Genomic DNA, 23,324 nt, shown 5'->3' with positions numbered 1-23,324 from the left:
CGTGACATCACCCTCTCAGACAGGAAACAGGAAACACATGGACGCGTGGAAACACACAGCAGCTGGTAGATGCCCCGTACTGAACCCTGCACACAGCGAAGGAGAGAACATCTCCACTGGCTCAGACAGAACCATGTGGCACCCACCCACACTGTGTGTGTGTGTGTGTGTGTGTGTGTGTGTGTGTGTGTGTGTGTGTGTGTGTGTGTCTGTGTGTTTTTGTGGAGATGTGTGTGTGTGTGTGTGTCTGTGGAGGCATGTGTGTGTTTGTGGATATGTGTGTGTGTGTGTGCGTGTGTGTGTGTGCGTTTGTGTGTGTGTGTATGTGTGTGTGTTTTTGTGTAGATGTGTGTGTGTGTGACTGGAGGCATGCGTGTGTTGGATATGTGTGTGTGTGCGTGTGTGTGTAGGTTTGTTCACCAGATAAAGGTGAAACTCGGAGGCCAATGGAAGTTCAGTCTGCGTAATGTTGTAACCCAATACCTCGCGTGCTGGCCCACCTTGTACTACACACACACACACACACACGTACACACGGCCACCAGGCCTGTGAGTCCGTAGGCCTGCGGTGGAGGAAGTGGACCATGTGTAGACCATATGGTCCCCGTCCTGTCTGTCTCTCCAGCTCTTTGGAAAGCTTCCTGCAGCTCTGGCAGCACCCCACAGCCCGGGTGGAGGACTGGGTGGAGGACTGGGTGGAGATCTAGGTTGAGATCTGGGTGGAGGTCTTGGTGGAGGGACACACGTTGTCACCAGGAGATGGTGTGTGTGAGGCAGCGACAGACTCCTGTTTGTCCTGCAGCCCCAGCAGGTGGTCCGGGGGGGGGGGCAGGCTCCCATCACAGCTCCCACTGGCTCCCACTTCTCTTCTCCCAGTGGTTGAGTGACCAAGCTGTGTGTGTGTGTGTGCGTGTGTGCTGGTCGGTGTACTGTGACAGTGTCCACTGGTTAGTGAGCTGCTCAGCTCATGCCTGAACCTGCAGCCAACCGTGAACACCGAGGCGAGGGAGCCTCTGAACCAGACGGACTAGTTTACCTTCAGGTGCACCTGATGCTCCTCCCCTCTTTATCCTCTGCCATCCCCCTCTCCCTCTCCCCCGTGCTGCAGTGAAAGCTCCTCTCACCGGCTAAGAATAATCTCTAGTCTTCTTAAGTGAGCGAGGTCTCGGCAGGGTTCATGCATTACTTATGGAAGTGTTCTCCTCCTCCTCCTCCTCCTCCTCCACCTCTTCCCCCGCCTCTCCTCCTCCTCCTCCTCCTCCTCCTCCTCCTCCTCCTCCTCCTCCTCCTCCTCGTCCCCCTTCCCCTCCTCCTCCCCCTCCCACTCCCCCTTCCCCTCTCCCCCCTCCTCCTCCTCCTCCTCCTCCTCCTCCTCCCACTCCCCCTTCCCCTCTCCCCCCTCCTCCTCCTCCTCCTCCTCCTCCTCCTCCTCCTCCTCCTCCTCCTCCTCCTCCCACTCCCCCTTCCCCTCTCCCCCCCTTCCCCCTCCTCCTCCTCCTCCCACTCCCCCTTCCCCTCTCCCCCCCTCCCTCCTCCTCCTCCTCCCCCTCCTCCTCCCCCTTCCCCTCTCCCCCCTCCTCCTCCTCCTCCTCCCCCTCCCACTCCCCCTTCCCCTCTTCCTCCTCCTCCTCCTCCTCCTCCTCCTCCCTCCTCCTCCTCCTCCTCCTCCCACTCCCCCTTCCCCTCTCCCCCCCTTCCTCCTCCTCCTCCTCCCCCTCCCACTCCCACTCCCCCTTCCCCTCTCCCCCCTCCTCCTCCCCCTCCCACTCCCCCTTCCCCTCTCCCCCCCCCTCCTCCTCCTCCTCCTCCTCCTCCTCCCCCTCCCACTCCCCCTTCCCCTCTCCCCCCTCCTCCTCCTTCTCTTCCGCTTCCCATGTGAAACCAGTCTTCCCAGTCCCCTGGAGGATAACGTGCCGCTGGGCGGAGCTACTCACTCCTAAGTCCTGGTCTGGCCCCGCCTCACCACGTGGTGTTGGGGGCTGGGGGGCAGGGGGGGTCCCGACGCCCGCGGGCCTGGGACCTGGGCTGACCCCATGCGGTGTCGACTGGCCAGCGATGACCGTAGTACTCAGCATCAAACCCATAAAAACGATTCACATGGGTTTTTGTTTATGTGTGTAGTGGTTTGAGTTTCCTGACGTCCAAGTGTCGGGGAGGGGGGGGGGGGGGGGGGGGGGACTGTGCTGGGAGCTGGGGGGTTTCTGGTTCAGTTGAAGGTCTGGTCTCCCTCGGTGAATAAATATCAAAAAGTTAGAAAAAATGAAAGCGCTTCCCTCGCTGTGATCGGAACTTTAAACGACTCTGACTCGAGGAGGAACAGAGAAAACAGGAGGCTGGGAACTGACAGCTGCTGCTGTCGATGGCCTTTGTACCGACAAAACACACACACACACCCACACTCCCACACACACAAAGGCACACCCACACACTCCTACATCCACACGCTCACACACACACACACACACACACACACACACACACACACACACACACACACACACACACACACACACACACACACACACACACACACACACACAGGGATACACACACGCAAACAAGCTCTAGCACACATACACACACCCACAGCTTCTCACACCCACACACATACACACACATATATATATATATATGCTGGGTCTAGTTTGGTGGCTGGTCAAGTATTTTCCGGAGTTTACACATGAGATTGTGGTGTGCGTTATCGTGTGTGCGAGTACGAGAGTGCGTCTTTCTGCATCATTCAGTAACCTTTTCCCTCTCCCGTTTCTTCATGCTCCTCTCCTCCTCTTCCTCCTCCTTCCTCCAGTCACCCCTCGGTCCCAGCAACTCCACCCCCGTACCCCCTGTGTGTGTGTGTGTGTGTGTGTGTGTGTGTGTGTGTGTGTGTGTGTGTGTGTGTGTGTGTGTGTGTGTGTGTGTGTGTGTGTGTGCGCGCGCGCGTGTGCGTGTCTCCCAGGCTGCTGCTGAATCACCCGCCCCTTCTTCTTCTGCCTCGTCCTGCGCAGCTCGCTGAAGGATTTGTTTGTATTATTTATAGTCTGATCCGTGTCCTCCTCTCTGGGGCTGCAGTAGAGCTCTGAGGGCCCCCCGGCAGCCCCAACTCTCAGGGGCCCGACCTGCTCCCCCAGATACACACACAGGCCTCTTAACATTCACCTCTCTAGCCATCCCCCAGATACACACACACACACACACACACACACACACACACACACACACACACACACACACACACACACACACACACACACACACACACACACACAGGCATCTTAACATTCACCTCTCTAGCCATCCCCCACACACACACAGACCTCTTAACATTCAGGACTTTAGCGGTCCATCAAGAGGACCTGGTCTCTGGCCTCATGTCATCATGTCACCATGTCACCATGTCACCAGGTCATGGTTTCATCATGTCATCGTCACAGGGCTTGCCGTGGGGCTGCTTTTTCATAATGGCTTCACGTTACTTTATAGAGAAGAATCAAACAGGAGGATTTGTTCCATATTTAACGGCCGACTGAAAGAGGCTCACGGTATCGGCTGTGGACGGCTGAGGGGCAGCGCTGAGTGATCGGGGCCTTCTCTCATCAGTAGTGGACCTCATCACGCTGGTCTCATCAGTAGTGGACCTCATCACGCTGGTCTCATCAGTAGTGGACCTCATCACGCTGGTCTCATCAGTAGTGGACCTCATCACGCTGGTCTCATCAGTAGTGGACCTCATCACGCTGGTCTCATCAGTAGTGGACCTCATCACGCTGGTCTCATCAGTAGTGGACCTCATCACGCTGGTCTCATCAGTAGTGGACCTCATCACGCTGGTCTCATCAGTAGTGGACCTCATCACGCTGGTCTCATCAGTAGTGGACCTCATCACGCTGGTCTCATCAGTAGTGGACCTCATCACGCTGGTCTCATCAGTAGTGGACCTCATCACGCTGGTCTCATCAGTAGTGGACCTCATCACGCTGGTCTCATCAGTAGTGGACCTCATCACGCTGGTCTCATCAGTAGTGGACCTCATCACGCTGGTCTCATCTGTAGCCTTATCACCTGGAAGCCGAAGCAGAGGCTGGGGTCTCCTTATGGCAGAGGGCTCTTGGGAAATTGTATTATCTGTCGTTACACGAAAGAAAAGTATGTTTCCTCCTGTTGAAGGTGTTGTGCTGAACGCTGTGTGTGTTCTTTCCGCAGGGGACATCACTCAAAAGGGCTACGAGAAGAAGCGCACCAAACTGCTGGCTCCCTTCTTCATCCCCCCACCAGGTACTAACCCCAACCCCCCCCCCCCCCCCCCCCCCCCTCCAGAGCCGACCTCTGACCCTCCTGCTGGGAGAACATCTGTTTAGATCCCTTCAGACGTCGGAAGGGGAAGTGGGAAACCCGGAAATATGGCAGACATGAACAATATGGTTTTGTAATTATTAATTTTTGTCCCATGCCTCCACGGTGGACGTTAAGCAACCTGCTCATCGCTGCCCCCTAATGGCGCGCATTATTTACTTTATTCAGCCGCTTACACGACTTATTAGATATTTATAATGATGAGGATACAGCAATGTGTAAGCTGCAATGGTATGCACTAGTATTGTTCTGTTTAGAAGTTACTGTAGATATACAGGATCACGCTGTAATACTTTTACACAATACACAGTCAAATTGTAGATTGTACTAGGTTCGATTTTATCTTGGTGGCCATTTCCTGATAAAATATATTTACATATATATCTATATATATATTTGATATCAAACAAGCATTGTCCAACTAAAAACATTTGGTGTTGCCGAGCGACGACTAAGCGAAGCTGAGCACGAATGATGCGTTCATGTCGTCGTGCTTCATCGCTCTGGGGGGGTCTCACTCTGGGGGTCTCACTCTGGGGGGGTCTTCTTCTTCTCTCTGTCCAGCAGAGCCCCCGCCTCAGAACCACCTGCCGCCCCCCGCGCCCGCCTCCTCCTCCACCCCCGGCCACGCCCCTTCCTCGTCCGGCCACGCCCCCCCGTCCTCCAGCTCGTCCCGGTACCGGGAGCGGCGGTCCCGGCGGCCGCACCGCAGCGGGGGGACCCGGGATGAGCGCTACAGATCAGGTGAGCCCCCCTCGCCTGGTGACCACGCCCTGCGGTGGCCACGCCCCTCGCGGTGACCACGCCCTCCCCGGGGGCTGATGGTGACAGCGTCCAGTGGTGAAGCTGCTCATCTCATGCTTGAACCTGTAGCCAACAGGGAGCACAGAAGCAGCCTCTGATCCACACACACACACACACACACACACACACACACACACACACACACAGGGATACACAACCAGCCGGACTCGTTTACCTTCAGGTGCCTTTAAGGCTCCTCCCCTCTCGATCCACCGCCTGTGTGTGTTGTCCGGGTATAGACCCCAGGGTAGGGCAGTGTGAGCCCCCCACACACACACACACAGAATGGGGACATTGGGACTTTTGTTCGGGCATGCATCTGGCTGCCCGCTCAGTGAGGAAGGACCCATTGATGGGGTCTGTGTGATGTCACAGGTCAGCTTTCATGAGGGGAGGAGAGGAATACTGAGCGGGGAAAACCTAACGAGGCAGGATGGAGGATCCAGGAACATTATCTCTTATTAGAGGGATATAGTGGAGCATTTAATAACATATCTCTTATTAGAGAGACATGGTAAAGCAGTCTGTCTGCTCTGTCTATCACATCAGACAGACATGTCAGTGTCTGTGGGATTGCGGTGGTTCCACCAGATCAGACATGAAGAGACGATGAGGGCTGAAGTGGTCCAAACATACAAGACATCAGCTGCTAATACCATACTAACACATTATTAGGAGAGAGAGAGAGAGAGAGAGAGAGAGAGAGAGAGAGAGAGAGAGAGAGAGAGAGAGAGAGAGAGAGAGAGAGAGAGAGAGAGGACGATTTAGGCCTGAGCATTCTGTTTAGTGGAACACTGATTATGTCACCATGTTCCCGATCGCCCCTGTGTAATGAGTTGTGCTTGATGATGTTATTCAAATTGTTATGTCTGAAAGGATGATGTGGTGTGTGTGTGTGTGTGTGTGTGTGTGTGTTTGTGTGTGACTTTTTGTGCACATGTTCTGTTATTCCGTCTGCATGTGAGCCCTCCATCCTGCTGTAGATCAACCACACGCTCCTTTTAATGGGTTGGCTGATCAGGGAAACACAAGCATGTGTGTGTCTGTGTGTTTGCGTGTGTGTGTGTGTGAGCGTGTGTTGGCACACACACACACACACACACACACGCACACACACACACACACACACACACACACACACACACACACGTGTGTGTGTGTGTAGCCGTGTGCCATCCTCCCTCCCTGTGTGTGTCTCTGTGTGTGTATGTGTGTGTGTATGTGTGTGTGTGTGAGGTATACACAAAGAGAGATCATTTGTAAGTGCTGTTATGTGATGGGGGGGTTGGACGAGGATAATAAGTAGCCTCATCCTCTCTCCCAGCGGTGGGGGATCCAGTCTGAACAGGAAATTGCTCCAACGATCGCTCTAAATCACTTGAAACAAATGATTGAACTTGACATTTTACGTTGGGCACCCCAAACCTGCCTTAACCCCAGGTTGTCCGTCTGATTCCCCACTGCCCTCGGTGTTTAGATCTTATCAGAACACGCCCGTCCGCCCAGTGGGGGGGGCGTCTGGGCGGCGTTCCGACGCAGGCGGGATGAGACGGGCCTAATAACAGGGGTTCACCCTGAGCGGTGTTCTCGTCTCGCTGCTCCCTATATTGTCTCTGTACGAGGAGGAGGAGAACGTATTGATCAGACAGAGGAAGCCGGCTTCATTCCGAGAGGAGAGGATATTAGAGACAGCTAAAGAGTCTTCATGTTGTGGAACTAAGCAGTAGAGGAAACCACTGCAGCCTTTACTATCTGGATAATGGTTAGTGGTGGTGGTTGTTGAATTGTATCTAATGCTCAGTGTTGGAGAGTAACGGTTACGGAATACCAACATGTAGCGGCGTTAAGTATTCAGAATACAAATGATAGCTAACTGTATACCGTTACAGTTACAATTTAAATAGTTGGTATTTAGAATACAGTTACATTGTTGACATCGATGGATTACATGACGATACTTCTGTTTCAGCAGTTTATTCTTGCTTTCACACCAACAGCATTTAGTGCGCACTAAACGCGTTTGGTCCCTTGGTTCGGTACGTTTGCGTTGGTGTGAATGCAACCGCCTCACTTCGACGTGAACCAAATCAGCCGACCGAGACCTCCCTGAACAGCTGGTCTCGGTTCGCTTCCAAACGAACCCTGGTACGGCTGCTTGAGATGTGAAAGCGAACGCACCTCGGTCCGATCCAGTTAAGCATACGCCTCTTTGGATGTAACAGGCACCCGCTCAGCCGCGCGCATTATGGGAATTATTCTTTGATTAGGCCTAAAAAAAAAAATTGTTTGGTTCCGGTTTCCGACCGACCCTGTCCATTTATGTGCGACCCAAATTATTTTATGAGTTTTATAAAAAAAAAAAAAAAAAAAAAAAATTATGTAATTACGTTTTGGTACAGCACCTCTATAATTACGTTTTGGTACAGCACCTCTTCATTCTGTACAAGGATGAGCGAATTTTCTCGTTTTTAAATGAAAACAACCTACCTATCATTCGCTGCCGCTGGAAAAAATAAAATAAATGCTGGAAAACACGAATAAAAATGCCGATGCATTTAACACATTCAGCACCAGGATGAGGGAGAAGGAGTCAGACCGGTCCACTACCGCCCCAGACCTGAATAGGCCTGTTTAGTAAGCAGGATTTGATGCTGCATTTCTACACTTATAAAATGCAATTCAATGTGGAAGTAATCAAAGTATTCAGAATACAATACTCAGATTGAGTGATGAAACAGATTACGTTACATATTACATTTTTGGGCATGTATTCTGTATTCTGTAACTGGATACATTTTAAAAGAATCCTTCCCAACACTGATAATACTTTATATTTAATTGTATATATTGTTTAATATATATATATTTCTTTATTAGTTATATAAATATATATATATATAGGATACATGTATAGTTATATATAGTTATGTGTAGATATAGATCTGTAATAGTTAGTGTATATATAGTTATTTATATATGGTGATGCATAAATATATAATACATGATTTTAGTTATATTGAGTTATATATATGGTTCTGTAATAGTTATGACCCTTCCTGCCTCTGATTGGTCCGTCCTGCCTCTGACTGGCCCTTCCTGCCTCTGATTGGTCCGTCCTGCCTCTGACTGGCCCTTCCGGCCTCTGATTGGTCCTCTGCAGACATCCACACGGAGGCGGTGCAGGCGGCGCTGGCCAAACACAAGGAGGAGAAGATGGCTCTGCCCATGCCCACCAAGCGGCGCTCCACCTACGTGCCCTCGCCGGTGGAGACACGCACGCCACCAGGTATGACCCCCCGATCCCCGACCTCCGACCCCTGACCCCCTATCCTGACCCTGACACCCCTGACCTCCGACCCCACCCAATCCCTGACCTCTGACAACCCATACCCCTGACCTCCGACCCTGACTCCTTATACCCCACCCCTGACCCCTTGGAACCCCGACCCAGACCTCCGACCTGCGACCCTGACCCACGACCCCTGGATCCTGACACCCCACCCCCGACCTTGACCCCTGACCCCTCCACCCTACCTTCAGCCCTCCCCTGATGGCGCGCTGGTGGCCAGACCTAACCGATGCTCTGTCTCTTATCTCCTCCTCCTCCTCCTCCTCCTCCTCCTCCTCCTCCTCCTCTTCCTCTTCTCCCTCCACCTCCTCCTCCTCCTCCTCCTCCTCCTCCTCCTCCTCCTCCTCCTCCTCCTCTTCCTCTCCCTCCTCCTCCACCTCCTCCTCTTCCTCCTCCTCCTCCTCTCCTCCTCCTCCTCTTCTCCCTCCTCCTCCTCCTCCTCCTCCTCCTCCTCCTCCTCCTCCTCCTCCTCCTCTTCCTCTCCCTCCTCCTCCACCTCCTCCTCTTCCTCCTCCTCCTCCTCTCCTCCTCCTCCTCTTCTCCCTCCTCCTCCTCCTCCTCCTCCTCCTCTTCGTCCTCTCAGACTCGTCGTCGGGCTCCGATGACGACGGTTCCCTGCGGCGGCGCTCGTCGGCGGGGCCGCCCCCCGCCCCCCCGTCGGGCCTGCTGCTGCCCCCCGCCCCCCCGGGCGCGGCCAGCCCCCAGAGCCCCGACTGCTGGATCAACCGCTCGGTGCAGGGCTCCTCCACCTCCTCCTCCGCCTCCTCCACCCTGTCCCACGGCGAGGGCCGGCCGCTGCCGCAGGGCCTGCCCCCCCCCGCGCAGGCCCCGCCCCCCCAGGCCCAGCCCCAGTACAAGCCCCAGTACCAGCCCCAGTACCTGCCCCAGTACCAGTACCAGCCCCAGTACCAGCACCAGACCAACTCCCACACCCAGACCACCGCGCCCCACCCCCCGTCCCAGGCCGGCGTGGTGGCCGACATGCTGGCCCAGACCCGCCTCGGTGAGTAGACTGGCCTCCTGTGATTGGTCCGTCGTCGAGCCTATCACAGGGCGGTTCAATTAATCAAATCAAATTTTGATCGTGGTTTAGATTCTTGGGTGAAACGATCTCCAAACTCAAATAATCGAGTTGAAACTATATTTTTCTTATATATTCTTTATTTCGTATACTTATTTTATTCATTAAATGGTTTATAGAAATTTAACAGCTGGATACATATTTTTTGATTGATTTATTTTTGAACATTTTTCTACTCTAACATTTTGTGTTTTTTTTACCTGGAAATTTCAAAGTTCTCATTTAAAAAGTGTTATTTGGAGAGAAATGCTGAATAAATGCATCACGTTTACTCAAAAACTCAAAAATAATCGTTGATTATTATGATTTCAAAATTGACCAGAATAATCGTGATTATGATTTTTTCCATAATCAAGCAGCCCTAGCCTACCATTAACCTGCTCTCTGTGCCCCCCCCCCCCCCCCCCCCTCCCCAGGTCTCCAGGAGAACAACGGCCCCCCGCCCGAAGGGAGCGGCGGGGCCCCCCCCACCCTGACCAGGGGCCCCCGGGTGGACCTGACCAAGGCCGTGGTCCGGGGCATGAGCCGGGTCCAGAGCCGCTCCAGCATGATGGAGACCGCCGACGGTAAGGGGGGGGGGGGGGGGGGGTTTGAGAGGGTGTGTATGGGTGTGTGTGTGTGTGTGTGCGTGGGTGTGTGTGTGTGTGTGCGTGTGTGTGTGTGTGTGTGTTTGTCATCCTCTCGACATCCCTCCCTCTCTGCCAGTGTGTGTGTATGTGTGTATGTGTGTGTGTGCGTGTGCATGTGTCCTCCTCCCTGTGTGTGTCTGTGTGTCTGTGAGTGTGTATGCGTGTGTGTGTGTGTGTGTGTGTGTGTGTGTGTGTGTGTCTTTTGAAGGAGGTGTCATGAAATCAGAGCGTAACAAAATCTCTTGAGTATTTCTATATCTATTTTCTATTTCCTACATGTTATATCTTAATGTACACGTGTATCGTGGAGAGATATATGAACGGTGCCGCGCCATTAACCAGCGTTCCTTGTTCTGTTGTCGTTGTGCTTCTCTCCACCCGCCGTGTTAATGTGGCTGCTTTTAGGACGAGGGAACTCCCAGCGTAAGGAAAGCCTCTGGCCTGTGTGTAGCCCCCCCTGTGTCCCCCCCCCCCCCCCCTCCGATCCCCCCTGCTGCTCTTCCTCGGTGTCGTCTGACGAGGACACCAAGCCCAAAACAATCTCCACTGTCCCACACCGAGAATGCCCTTCCCAATGTGTGCCGACCCTCCCCCCGGTCAATCCTGACCGGACCCCCCCCCCCCCACACCACCGTGTACCCCTAGACCGTACCCCCCCGTCTCCACACAGTGTACCCCTAGACCTGAACCCCCCCCACACCACCGTGTTCCCCTAGACCGGACCCCCCCGTCTTTACACCGTGTACCCCGAGACCGTACCCTGAATCGGGAGCAGCACCCCTGAGACGCTCTGGTGGTCTTCCCCCCGACCCCCCACCTGTCACACTCACCCAACCTCTGCTCCTGAATCACTGTGTGTGTGTGTGTGTGTCCACGGTCTTCTCCTAGGGGTGCCGGTGAACAGCAGGGTGTCCACCAAGATCCAGCAGCTCCTGAACACGCTGAAGAGACCCAAGAGGCCTGAGCTGAGCGAGTTCTTCACCGACGACTCGGAAGAGATCGTGGAAGGTGAGGCCGTGCCGCTGTCCCCAGACTGGATACACGGTTATGACGTATCAGAGTCCTTCATGGCATAGGAGAGTCCTTCATGACATAGGAGCGTCCTTCATGACATAGGAGAGTCCTTCATGACGTATAAAAGTCCTTCATGACGTGTAAGAGTCCTTCATGACGTATCAGAGTCCTTCCTGACGTATCCGAATCCTTCATCACGTATCAGAGGTAACAGAGTCCTTCATCACGTATCGGAGTCCTTCATAATGTATCAGAATCCTTCATGACCTATCAGAGTCCTTCATATGGTACCAGTGAGATAACTCCGACCTGGACTTAATGTGCCTTTGGGTTCCGTCCAATTAGTGCCAGACAAATGTTTGTATCGTGCTGCTGCTGCTGTTGTTATGTAATTAGTTCAGTCCTGTGTCCCCGTCTCACTCTGTTTCTCTCTCTCTCCCTCTCCCTCTCCCTCTCTCTTTTCTTCCCCCCCCCCTTCTCTCTCTCCCCCTCTCCCCCTCTCTGTCTCTCTCTCTCTCTCTCTCTCTCTCTCCTCTCTCTCCTTCTCTCTCTCTCTCTCTCTCTCTCTCTCTCTCTCTCTCTCTCTCTCTCTCTCTCTCTCTCTCTCTCTCTCTCTCCTCCCTCTCCCTCTCTCTCCTCTCTCTCTCTCTCTCTCTCTCTCTCTCTCTCTCTCCCCCCCCCCCCCCCCCCCCCGCAGTGCCCCTGCCGGACCCCAACACCCCAAAGCCGGAGGGCCGTCAGATCATCCCGGTGAAGGGGGAGCCTCTGGGGGTGGTTAGCAACTGGCCCCCGGCCCTGCAGGCCGCCCTGGCCCGCTGGGGGTCCACGCAGGCCAAGAGCCCTGCACTCACGGCCCTGGACATCACCGGGAAGCCCCTGTACACTCTGACCTACGGTAGGTCAAACACTGTGACCTATGCTAGGTCAAACTCTGACCTACGGTAGGTCAAACACAGACCTACGGTAGGTTAAACACAGACCTGCGGTAGGTCAAACACTCTACACACCGACCTACGGTAGGTCAAACACTCTACACACTGACCTACGGTAGGTCAAACACGACCTACGGTAGGTCAAACACCCTGACCTACGTTAGGTTATCTCTGACCTACGGTAGGTCAAACTCTGACCTTTACTAAGTCAAACATTGACCTACGGTAGGTCAAACACAGACCTATGGTAGGTCAAACACTCTACACACTGACCTACGGTAGGTCAAACACCCTGACCTACGTTCGGTTATCTCTGACCTGCAGTAGGTCAAACACTACACACTGACCTACAGTAGGTCAAACACTCTACACACTGACCTACGGTAGGTCAAACACCCTGACCTACGGTAGGTCAAACACTCAGACCTATGTTTGGTTATACTCTGACCTACAGTAGGTCAAACACTCTGACATAGGGTAGGTCAAACACCGACCTACGGTAGGTCAAACACTCTCCACTCAGACCTACGGTAGGTCAAACACGCTGACCTACGGTTGGTCAAACACTCTGACCTACGGTATGCAAAACACACTGACCTATGGTAGGCCCGGTTCAAACACCCTGACCTACGGTAGGTCAAACACACTGCCCTACCGTACCCTTAAGTTCATTACTGAGTTAAATTAAGATTGCATAATACTTTGTTCTTTCCGGGCTGCGGATGGGGGTAGGACGCCTCCCACGTCCTCCATCAGCTCTTCCTCAGGGCAGGCCAGCGTGGGGGGCTCGGTGTATTCTGCCTCTGCCTGCCGTTTCAGAGACGTTATTTTCAGCTGCTGGCTGAGGAATGTGACATGATGCAATATGATGTAATACGATGTAATACGGAGAAAGTTGTTCTTCCAGTTGGGCTGAACGGGTCCGTGTGGACGTGAGGTCGGCCATTAGAGTGTGGAGCCACACAGCATTCTGCAGCGCTCTCTGTTTATACCAGATCTATCAGATACTCTACAAGAGAGAGGGCTGTCTCGCTTCTATTAAACCACACGCTAGATTGGTCTGCAGTGTTTGTGTACTGACCGATCCTGTGACCCCTGACCCCCTGACCTGTGACCCCAGGGAAACTGTGGAGCCGCAGTGTGAAGCTGGCCTACACTCTGCTCAACAAGCTGGGGCCCAAGAACGAGCAGATCCTCAAACCTGGCGACAGGGTGAGTCCCGCGACACGCGACACACGGGATCACGTGACACACGACGACACACGGGATCACGTGACACATGGTGACACACGGGATCACGTGACACATGGTGACACATGGGATCACGTGTCGCTGTGTGACACCGTAGTCCTGGCCATGTGTCCTCTGCTGTGTGACAGTAGGAGCATCCACCCTGTGTGACCCCTCGTCTCTCTGCAGGTGGCCCTGGTGTACCCCAACAGTGACCCTGGCATGTTCTGGGTGGCCTTCTACGGCTGCTTACTGGCCGAGGTCATCCCCGTACCCATCGAGGTGCCGCTGTCCCGCAAGGTAGGCGACCTGCCGGGAACCCTGTCCGTTCATTTAGGAAAGGTCCTTTTTATCTCAGTTCTTTTATGAAATGGGATCAGTTCTTCCAGTACATTTCAAATGTGTGTTGGTTGCTGTGGAGATATTGAGTATGGGTTTTTTACTGTGGGTCGGTTGCCGTGGTGATACTGATGATGGGGATTTTGCTGTGTGTTGGTTGCCGCGGTGACCCTGAGGAAGAGTTTTTTACTCTGTCTTGGTTGCCGTGGTGATACTGAGGATGGGGGTGTGGTGTGTGTTGGTTGCCGCGGTGACCCTGAGGAAGGGTTTTTTACTCTGTGTTGGTTGCTGTGTTGATACTGAAGATGGGGGTGTGATGTGTGTTGGTTGCCACGGTGACCCTGAGGACGGGGGTCTTGCTGTGTGTTGGTTGCCGTGGTGATGCTGAGGATGGGGTTGGGGTGTGTTTCAGGACGCGGGCAGCAGCCAGGTGGGCTTCCTGCTGGGCAGCTGTGGGGTGGGCCTGGCCCTGACCAGTGAGATCTGCCTGAAGGGGCTTCCCAAGACCCCCACCGGGGAGATCCTCTCCTTCAAAGGTCTGTTTCATTCAGGGGATCACAGATGCTGAAGTGTGTGCGTCGTGGTTGGTTTAGTAGCACGTTACGACTTCAGAAATACACACTTTGATCATCTGCCAACAAGCTGTTCAGAATATTAAACCATGTTTACATTCTGCTCTCAGTTCAGTTACACCGACTGCGTGGTCTCTGTCTCCCTGTCTCCCTGACTCACTGTCTACCTGTCTCACTGTCTCACTGTTCCACTGGGCTTACTGGTCTCTCTGTCCCACTGTTCTTACTGGTCTCTCTGTCCCACTGGTCTTACTGGTCTCTCTGTCCCACTGGTCTTACTGGTCTCTCTGTCCCACTGGTCTTACTGGTCTCATCGGTCTGTCTTGACAGGCTGGCCCCGGCTGAAGTGGGTGGTGACGGACTCCAAGTACCTGACCAAGCCCTCCAAGGACTGGACGCCCCACGTCCCCACGGCCAACACGGAGCCCGCCTACATCGAGGTGAGCCCCTGCTGGCTCTCCCCCCCCCCCCCCCCCGGGCGCTCACGGTGGGTCCCATGTCTCTGACCTGTACCCCCCGTCTCCTCCTGCAGTACAAGGCCAGCAAGGAGGGCACGGTGATGGGCGTGGCCGTCTCCAAGGTGGCCATGCTGACCCACTGCCAGGCGCTGACCCAGGCCTGCAACTACTGCGAGGGTGAGCATGGCGACACCGTGGCCGGGGGGGATCCAAACCCTCAACCCGGGAGGCCGGTTCTGACTCCTTCTGTGTGTCCGCAGGAGAGACCATGGTGAACGTGCTGGACTTCAAGAAGGACATCGGCCTGTGGCACGGCGTCCTGACCGTAGGTTGACTCTTCCTCAGGGAGCAGCGGGTGGAGGAGTGTGTGTTCTCTCTGTGTTCTGATCTCAGTCTCATCAGCATCGCTTTTTTTCCATCTTCAGTCGGTGTTTGTGTTCGCCTTGACATGTAAATCAATGGGCTGAGTCCCAGTCTGTTATCTCAACCAGGGTGTGTGTGTGTGCGTGTGTGTTTTTTGTTTGTGCGTGTGTCTGATGTGTGGGTGTGTGCATGGTTGTGTGTGTGTGTGGGTGTGGGTGTTTGCATGTTTATCTTTGCGTGTGTTGGTGTGCGTTTGTTGGTATGTGTGTGTGTTGGTGTGCGTGCGTGTGTGTGTGTGTGTCTGTGTGTGTTCCCAGGCTGTGATGAACAGGATACACACCATCAGCGTCCCCTACGCCGTCATGAAGGCCTGTCCCCTCTCCTGGGTCCAGAGGGTGCACGTCAATAAAGGTGACCTTTCACCTCTTGTCTGAGGCAAACATCAGTGGTCTTTTTAACATGCATGTTCCCATGGTAACAGTTGATCCTCCTCTCCTCCCTGTGTGGGTATGCGTGTGTTTGTGTATGTGTATGTGTGTGTTTGCATTTGTGTGTTTATGTATTTGTGTGTGTGTGTGTGTGTGTGTGTGTGTGTGTGCGTGCGTGCCTGTGTGTGTGTGTGTATGTCTGTGTGTATCTGTGTGTGTGTTTTTATGCATATGTGTGTGTGTGTGTGTTTGTGTGTGTGTGTGTGTGTGTCTGTGTGTGTGTGTGCAGCCCGCGTGGCGCTGGTGAAATGCAGGGACCTCCACTGGGCCATGATGGCCCACCGGGACCAGAAGGACACCAGCCTGGCGTCACTGCGCATGCTCATCGTGGCCGACGGAGCCAACCCCTGTAAGGACCCCGGAGACACACCCCTAGATACAGGGCCCCTGGGGACACGCCCCTAGATACAGGGTCCCTAGAGACACGCCCCTAGAGACAGGGCCCCTAGAGACACGCCCCTAGAGACAGGGCCCCTGGGGACACGCCCCTAGACACAGGGCCCCTGGGGACAAGCCCCTAGACACAGGGCCTCTGGGGACACGCCCCTAGACACAGGGCCTCTGGGGACACGCCCCTAGATACAAGGCTGCTAGAGACACGCCCCTAGATACAGGGCCCCCGGAGACACGCCCCTAGATACAGGGCCCCTGGGGACACGCCCCTAGATACAGGGCCCCCGGAGACACGCCCCTAGATACAGGGCCCCTGGGGACACGCCCCTAGATACAGGGCCCCCGGAGACACGCCCCTAGATACAGGGCCCCTGGGGACACGCCCCTAGATACAGGGCCCCTAGAGACACGCCCCTAGACACAGGGCCCCTAGAGACACGCCCCTAGAGACAGGGCCCCTGGGGACACGCCCCTAGATACAGGGCCCCTGGGGACACGCCCCTAGATACAGGGCCCCTAGAGACACGCCCCTAGAGACAGGGCCCCTGGGGACACGCCCCTAGACACAGGGCCCCTGGGGACACGCCCCTAGACACAGGGCCCCTGGGGACACGCCCCTAGATACAGGGCTCCTAGAGACACGCCCTAGATACAGGGCCCCCGGAGACACGCCCCTAGATACAGGGCCCCTGGGGACACGCCCCTAGATACAGGGCCCCTAGAGACACGCCCCTAGATACAGGGCCCCTAGAGACACGCCCCTAGAGACAGGGCCTGTAGAGACACGCCCCTAGATACAGGGCCCCTAGAGACACGCCCCTAGAGACAGGGCCCTAGAGAGAAGACACGCCCCTAGAGACACGCCCCTATAGAAACGCCCATAGAGTCAGGCCCCTAGAGACACGCCCCTAGAGACAGGGCCCTTGTCTGAGGTCTGGCATCAGACTCATGATAAATAGCTCTTGAAGATCATCCAGAGTCAGGGCTCTTTACCGTCTCCACCAATAAGTTGTGCGGTAACATAGAGGACTTCTGAATTCGAGACCAACACACTCCAAACGTCCATCGATTCGGTACGTTTGGAAAGTGATCTCTCATCCTCTCTTTCCCCATCCTCCCTCTCTCCCTCCCTCCTCCTATCTCCCTCCCTTCCTCCCCCCCCCCCAGGGTCGGTGTCGTCCTGCGATGCCTTCCTCAACGTGTTCCAGCCCAACGGTCTGAAGGCGGAGGTCATCTGTCCGTGTGCCACGTCTCCGGAGGCCATGACGGTCGCCATCCGCAGGTACCAATCACAGCGCAGCGTTCACAGGGTCCAACATGGACGCCATCCGCAGGTACCAATCACAGCGCGGCATTCACAGGGTCCAACATGGCCGCCCTGTGCAGAGAGGGACGGTAGAGGAGAGGACAAAATGTGGATACAGATGTACCGAGATTTAAAGAATCCTTGCTTGGCTTTTCACAATTACTCAGAATTACTTTGACGTGACAAACAAAACACTTTGATGTTTGTAATATTTATCTCCCTCTCTCTCTCTCCCCCCCTCTCTCTCTCTCTCTCTCTCTCTCTGTCTCACCCTCTCTCTCTCTCTCTCTCTCTCTCTCTCTCTCTCTCTCTCTCTCTCTCTCTCTCTCTCTCTCTCTCTCTCTCTCTCTCTCTCTCTCTCTCTCTCTCTAGGCCGGGGGTGCCTGGCACGCCCCTCCCTGCGCGGGCCATCCTGTCCATGGGGGGTCTGAGCCACGGGGTCATCAGGGTCAACACGGAGGACAAGAACTCGGCGCTGACAGTTCAGGACGTGGGCCACGTGATGCCGGGGGGTGAGAGCCGCTCCAACGTTGTGTGGCCCATCATTGTATACTAGCTTACTAGAAAGGGTTCCAGAGGGAATAGGTACATTGCCTTCTATCAGGTTACTTGTCGCCATCTGGTGGCCGTAGGGTGCAACTGCTATGGTTTGGTTTGGGTCAATCGATACTCTGTTCGTCCTGACCTTTCAATGAAGGGGTGAAATGTCAAGATGTACATTGGGATCTCAAGATATCTCCCTGTTTGTAAGTTTATATTGTCAAATTTGCATTGGATTTATGGTTATTAGGTGGTCTAGAGCCGAGTGTGGTTAATGGGGGGTGTAGAGGATCTTTTAAAGGGTGGTGCAAAGGCCTCTTTGTTTAGTTTGTTCAGAGGCATGTGATTCTCATGTCCCCTTCCCCCCCAGCATCGGGAAGGTGGTGTAGAGGTGTGTTTATGGGTGGTGTTTCTTCCCCCCCCAGCCCTGATGTGCATCATGAAGGTGGTGTAGAGGTGTGGTTATGGGTGGTGTAGAGGTGTGGTTATGGGTGGTGTGTCTTCCCCCCCCCAGCCCTGATGTGCATCATGAAGGTGGTGTAGAGGCGTGTTTAGTGTTTGGTTGGTGGTGTAGAAGCCTGGTTAACGGGTGGTGTGTCCTCATGTCCCCCCCCCCCAGCCCTGATGTGCATCGTGAAGGCCGACGGCCCCCCCCTGCTCTGCAAGACGGACGAGATCGGGGAGATCGTCATCAACTCGCGGGCCGGCGGGACCATGTACTACGGCCTCCCGGGGGTCACCAAGAACACCTTCGAGGTGGGACCCTACCCTGGACCTGGGGGGGTGCATCTCGGGCTCTGTACTGTACTGACCTCTGACCTCTGACCTCTGACCTCTCCTCCTGTGCCCAGGTGATCCCGGTGAACTCCAGCGGCGCGCCCATCGGGGAGATCCCCTTCGTGAGGTCCGGACTGCTGGGGTTCGTCGGCCCGGTACGTGGTCTAACTCTCAGTCCGTGGGGTTCCTGAGCCCCGGAACGTAGCCTCTCCGGTCCGGTGAGGGTCTCTGTGACTGACCGCTTGTCCCCTGGGCTGTAGGGGAGCCTGATCTTCGTGGTGGGGAAGAACGAGGGTCTGCTGAACGTGAGCGGGCGCCGGCACAACGCCGACGACCTGGTGGCCACCGCCCTGGCCGTCGAGCCCGTCAAGACCGTGTACCGGGGCAGGTGAGTTCCTCAGGGGGCCCTACGCTCTGCGTAGATACCCCACTTACACCCCCACCCCCCGTACCCCCTTTTACGCACTTCTGTACGTCAAGGCACTTAAAATAGTACTTAGCATTGTGTAGCGTCTTATCCTAGCTTTCTGTGTTGTGTACGGGAAACGGGTTAACCTAGCGATTGTTAGGGTTAGGGTTAACAACCTAACCAACTGTACCGACAGAGATATATTGTTGTTTCTCTTTCTTTGGACAAATGGACTTATTGTAAGTCGCTTTGGATAAAAGCGTCTGATAAATGCCCTAAATGTAAATGTAAATGTAGGCATGCTGGGATTTCTGCCTGCAGAAAGAAGAAGTGTAAAGAGAAAACACATTTGTTTTCGGACCGACAGGGCGAGGAGAAGTTATGGTTTTCTTTTTCATCTTGCTGATACGTTGTCCGTCATGTAGACCTAAGAAGGGATATTCAACATACACATATTTACACTCAACTCACAGGCGACCGCGGATAAGAGAGGCAGCCCAGTGAATGATTCACTATCTAGAGGCCAGCGGATGATTACTTCCTCATAAACAAACTGTCTCACCACACAGAGAAGTTAGCAGCAGTGACACCTGGTGGCCAGGAGAAGCCACTGCAGCGCTAAAGCAGCTTCCTGACTGTGTTATTGAGAAGAAATTTGGTGTAGGGGGCATGTGCAGACACGTTGTACTGTTGAATTTAATTGTGTGTGTGTGTGTGTGTAACTGTGACTGTGTGCGTGTGGCTGTGTGCGTGTGTGTGTGTGTGTGTAACTGTGACTGTGTGCGTGTGGCGTGTGTGTGTGTGTGCGTGTGTGTGTTCCAGGATCTCTGTGTTCTCCGTCACCGTGTTCTACGACGAGAGGATCGTGATCGTGGCAGAGCAGCGGCCAGACGCCAGCGAGGAGGACAGCTTCCAGTGGATGAGTCGCGTACTGCAGGTAACCAGCTCTCACCGCCGCTGCTCTTGTCCAGCAGGGTCTACCTAGAGCTAGAGGAGGGGGTTCCCATGGTTACCTGTAGAAGAGGAGGGATGTGAGAGGAGGGGGCGGGACTACCTGGACTATCCTGGCGGGGCCAGGAGAGCTCAAGTCCAGGGGGTTAGGTAGTAAGTAAATAGTTAAGTGTTTCCATGGTAACCTGTAGAAGAGGAGGGATGCTAGAGTATGGGGTTTCCATGGTAACCTGATGAAGAGGAGGGATGCTAGAGGAGGGGTTTCCATGGTAACCTGTAGGAGAGGATGGATGCTAGGGTATGGGGTTTCCATGGTAACCTGAAGAAGAAGAAGAGGTTTGCTAGAGGAGGGAGTTTCCATGGTAACCTGATGAGGAGGAGGGATGCTAGAGGAGGGGGTTTCCATGGTAACCTGTAGAAAAGGAGGGATGCTAGAGGAGGGGGTTTCCATGGTAACCTGTAGAAGAGGAGGGATTCTAGAGCAGCGGGGGGGACTGACGGTTAGGGGCGGGGCCAGGAGAACTCCTCAAAGTGTCTGCGATGCACCAGCCTGTCACAGATCAATAGTTCTCTCCACGGCCGGCTCAGACAGGAAGTGTAGTGTTTCATCCTGCTGTAAAGGCATCCCATAATAAATGATGAAGGTGCTACAATGTGCTAATGCACCGCCTCCCTCTGTGATACTATTCACTCTATAAGAAGCAGGCTGCAAGTCCAGGTTCTTGCCTGTTGAACCATGAGGGAGCTGGGTATGCACTCGGTGTGTTTGGAGTGAGAGTGAGACATGTCTCACTCTCCTATTTAGTTGGCCCGTACTACGAAGAGTTTTATTTTTTAGACGCCCTTTAAAAGACTTTAAAAGACGCCCTGTCAAATAACCATTGGCTACCAGCCTCCCAGCCCAGCTGAAGTCAACTGACTGGTGTCTAGAAGCAGAAGCAGAAGCTCCCAGTAGACTGGTGGGTGCAGAACGTCTCCAGCCTCTGAGCCCTCCTCTGTTCTCCTGCTGTGTCCCCAGGCCATAGACAGCATCCACCAGGTGGGCCTGTACTGCCTGGCCCTGGTGCCGGCCAACACCCTGCCCAAGACCCCCCTGGGGGGCATCCACGTCTCGGACGCCAAGCAGTTCTTCCTGGAGGGGAACCTGCACCCCTGCAACATCCTCATGTGCCCCCACACCTGTGTCACCAACCTGCCCAAACCACGGCAGAAACAGCCAGGTGTGTGTGTGTGTGTGGTGTGTGTGTGTGTGTGTGTGTGTGTGTGTGTGTGTGTGTGTGTGTGTGTGTGTGTGTGTGTGTGTGTGTGTGTGTGTGTGTGTGTGTGTGTGTGTGTGTGTGTTCTGTGTGATGAGGTTCTGTATGTATGATGAGGTTCTGTATGTGTGTGTGATGAGGTTCTGTGTGAGGAGGTTCTGTATGTATGATGAGCTTCTGTATGTATGATGAGGTTCTGTATGTATGATGAGGCTCTGTATGTATGATGAGGTTCTGCATGTATGATGAGGTTCTGTATGTATGTTGAGGTTCTGTGTGATGAGGTTCTGTGTGAAGCGGTTCTGTGTGATGAGGTTCTGTTAAATGAGGTTCTCTGTGTTCCAGTGGGCGTGGGTCCAGCCTCCATCATGGTGGGTAATCTGGTGGCGGGGAAACGGATCGCCCAGGCGTCAGGGAGGGACCTGGGGATGATCGAAGACCAGGACCTGATCCGCAAGGTACGGAGAACCGACACACACACACACACACACACACACACACACACACACACACACACACACACACACACACACACACACACACACACACACACACACACATGCACACACACACACACACAACGTTCACTCTTCAGATTAGTGAGCCAGCCACATAATTAATCCATTAATCATTAATCCTCATCCCCTCATGTGGTCTTTGTAGCAGGGTGAGCCCCCCACTAGAGAGGTTCAGGGTGCCCCCCACTAGAGGGTTTCAGGTCTGTAGCAGGGTGAGCCCCCCCCCCCCCACACTAGAGAGGTTCAGGGGTCTCTGGGCTACACCCCCATTAGGGCCGCGTTAATCTGACAGTGAGTTCAGTCAGTCCGACCTGAGCCCGGGTTAGTTAGTGGGATGAGGTGACCACTGTGGCCTGTCTCTCCCTCTCTGTCTCCTGCTGGCGTCTCTCTGGACGTAGCTCTGTATGTGGCCCACTATGATGGTAAGACGCACCACCAGCACCACCCTCTTCTCTCTGTACCCCCCCCACACACACACACCCCCGCTCTCACCGGCCCCCCAGGCCCGCGTGGTCCGTGGGGCGCGTGTGACGGCCTGTCATGCTGCACGTCCCGGTCAAAGGTCATCCAAACATCCGCTGTGTCCCTGTCACACTGTCACACTGTCACCCCCCCGTGTGATGCTGGCCCCCCCCCCCCGGTGTGAAACGTCTCAGCCTCAGCTTCCTGTCCGCGGAACACGGCGTTGATATTCAACACGTTTTCCGGTGCTTGATGTGTTTCTCGCCTTCACGTTACCACTGGTTATGAACTCATCTGATCCATAACAGGGTGTCCTGAAGCGCTATGGAGGATTAGCCTCTTCATGTGTCCACCGAGAAGTAATACGTTCATCTGGTTTGAACAGAGTCACCGACCCACCGACTGCCTTTCTGACCGCTTCCGCTGCATGCGTGCGGTGAACGAAATGTTAAAGTGATGGACAACAGGACCTGTTGTTCCTCTCAAAGCCGCGCCTCGGCCCGTGAGGGAACGTTAACCTTCTAGCTACGTAGACGGAAATCAATCAACTGTAATCAAAGACTGCCATTGATTTCGTGGAGCATGTCTTCCTGATGCTTAAAGCCCACCCTGTAAGCCCTCATAATCAGACTCAACCAGGGTCAGGGTTAGGGTTAGACGTTGGTTGTCCATCCCTTTACCAGCGAGCCTCGAGCCCCGGGACCAGCCTAACGTTGTTCCTTCCTGTCTGTGAAGCATCTGTATCTGTCGGAGGCGTTGCAGTGGCGAGCCCAGACGGACCCCGACCACGTTCTCTACGTGCTGCTCAACGCCAAGGTAACTACAATTAAAAACAGTTCATAGCTTTAGGGTCTGATTTCCTCCCAACATGCTGAGGTGTCCAGGTCTCATACACTACATAACGTTTACTTGTTGGTTAGCGATTAGTTATAATAATGTTTGCTGAAACGTGTGGAGTCAGGAGGCTCTGAATTACATAATGTAGGCTGTAAAGCACACTCCATGTGTGTTTTACGGACCCATGGAGGCTCAGAGATCAGCTGTGAGAACTGGAGTTGATCCAATGAAAGAGGGTTGAATGTGTCTATGGAGGCCGGTACCAA

At 54.2% G+C, this 23,324-nt stretch overlaps 1 protein-coding gene across 5 annotated transcripts in view; it reads left to right on the top strand.

The window, feature by feature from the left end:
• dip2bb (disco-interacting protein 2 homolog Bb) overlaps positions 1–23,324 on the top strand; it is a 44,915-nt gene that overhangs the window by 10,082 nt on the left and 11,509 nt on the right. Inside the window, exons 2-27 of one of the 5 annotated variants that reach the window (XM_030374923.1) lie at positions 4,201–4,272; positions 4,918–5,094; positions 8,315–8,440; positions 9,087–9,506; positions 10,001–10,150; positions 10,619–10,636; positions 11,102–11,221; positions 11,925–12,122; positions 13,280–13,371; positions 13,579–13,689; positions 14,141–14,264; positions 14,631–14,740; positions 14,833–14,935; positions 15,019–15,083; positions 15,439–15,532; positions 15,839–15,958; positions 17,170–17,284; positions 17,681–17,820; positions 18,468–18,604; positions 18,700–18,780; positions 18,886–19,013; positions 19,857–19,971; positions 21,004–21,205; positions 21,587–21,699; positions 22,158–22,181; positions 22,957–23,037. In XM_030374923.1, coding sequence (XP_030230783.1) covers positions 4,201–4,272; positions 4,918–5,094; positions 8,315–8,440; positions 9,087–9,506; positions 10,001–10,150; positions 10,619–10,636; positions 11,102–11,221; positions 11,925–12,122; positions 13,280–13,371; positions 13,579–13,689; positions 14,141–14,264; positions 14,631–14,740; positions 14,833–14,935; positions 15,019–15,083; positions 15,439–15,532; positions 15,839–15,958; positions 17,170–17,284; positions 17,681–17,820; positions 18,468–18,604; positions 18,700–18,780; positions 18,886–19,013; positions 19,857–19,971; positions 21,004–21,205; positions 21,587–21,699; positions 22,158–22,181; positions 22,957–23,037 — 3,236 coding nt within the window. Of the gene's footprint in view, positions 1–4,200; positions 4,273–4,914; positions 5,095–8,314; positions 8,441–9,086; positions 9,507–10,000; positions 10,151–10,618; positions 10,637–11,101; positions 11,222–11,924; positions 12,123–13,279; positions 13,372–13,578; positions 13,690–14,140; positions 14,265–14,630; positions 14,741–14,832; positions 14,936–15,018; positions 15,084–15,438; positions 15,533–15,838; positions 15,959–17,169; positions 17,285–17,680; positions 17,821–18,467; positions 18,605–18,699; positions 18,781–18,885; positions 19,014–19,856; positions 19,972–21,003; positions 21,206–21,586; positions 21,700–22,157; positions 22,182–22,956; positions 23,038–23,324 lie in introns of all 5 variants that reach the window. The other 4 variants (XM_030374922.1, XM_030374924.1, XM_030374925.1 and 1 more) reach the window with 4 other exon arrangements.

Source organism: Gadus morhua, chromosome 13 (assembly GCF_902167405.1).
Source record: "Gadus morhua chromosome 13, gadMor3.0, whole genome shotgun sequence".
Lineage (NCBI taxonomy): Eukaryota > Metazoa > Chordata > Actinopteri > Gadiformes > Gadidae > Gadus > Gadus morhua.
Note: the sequence above shows the minus strand (reverse complement) of the source record. Positions and strands in the feature narration are given on the sequence as shown.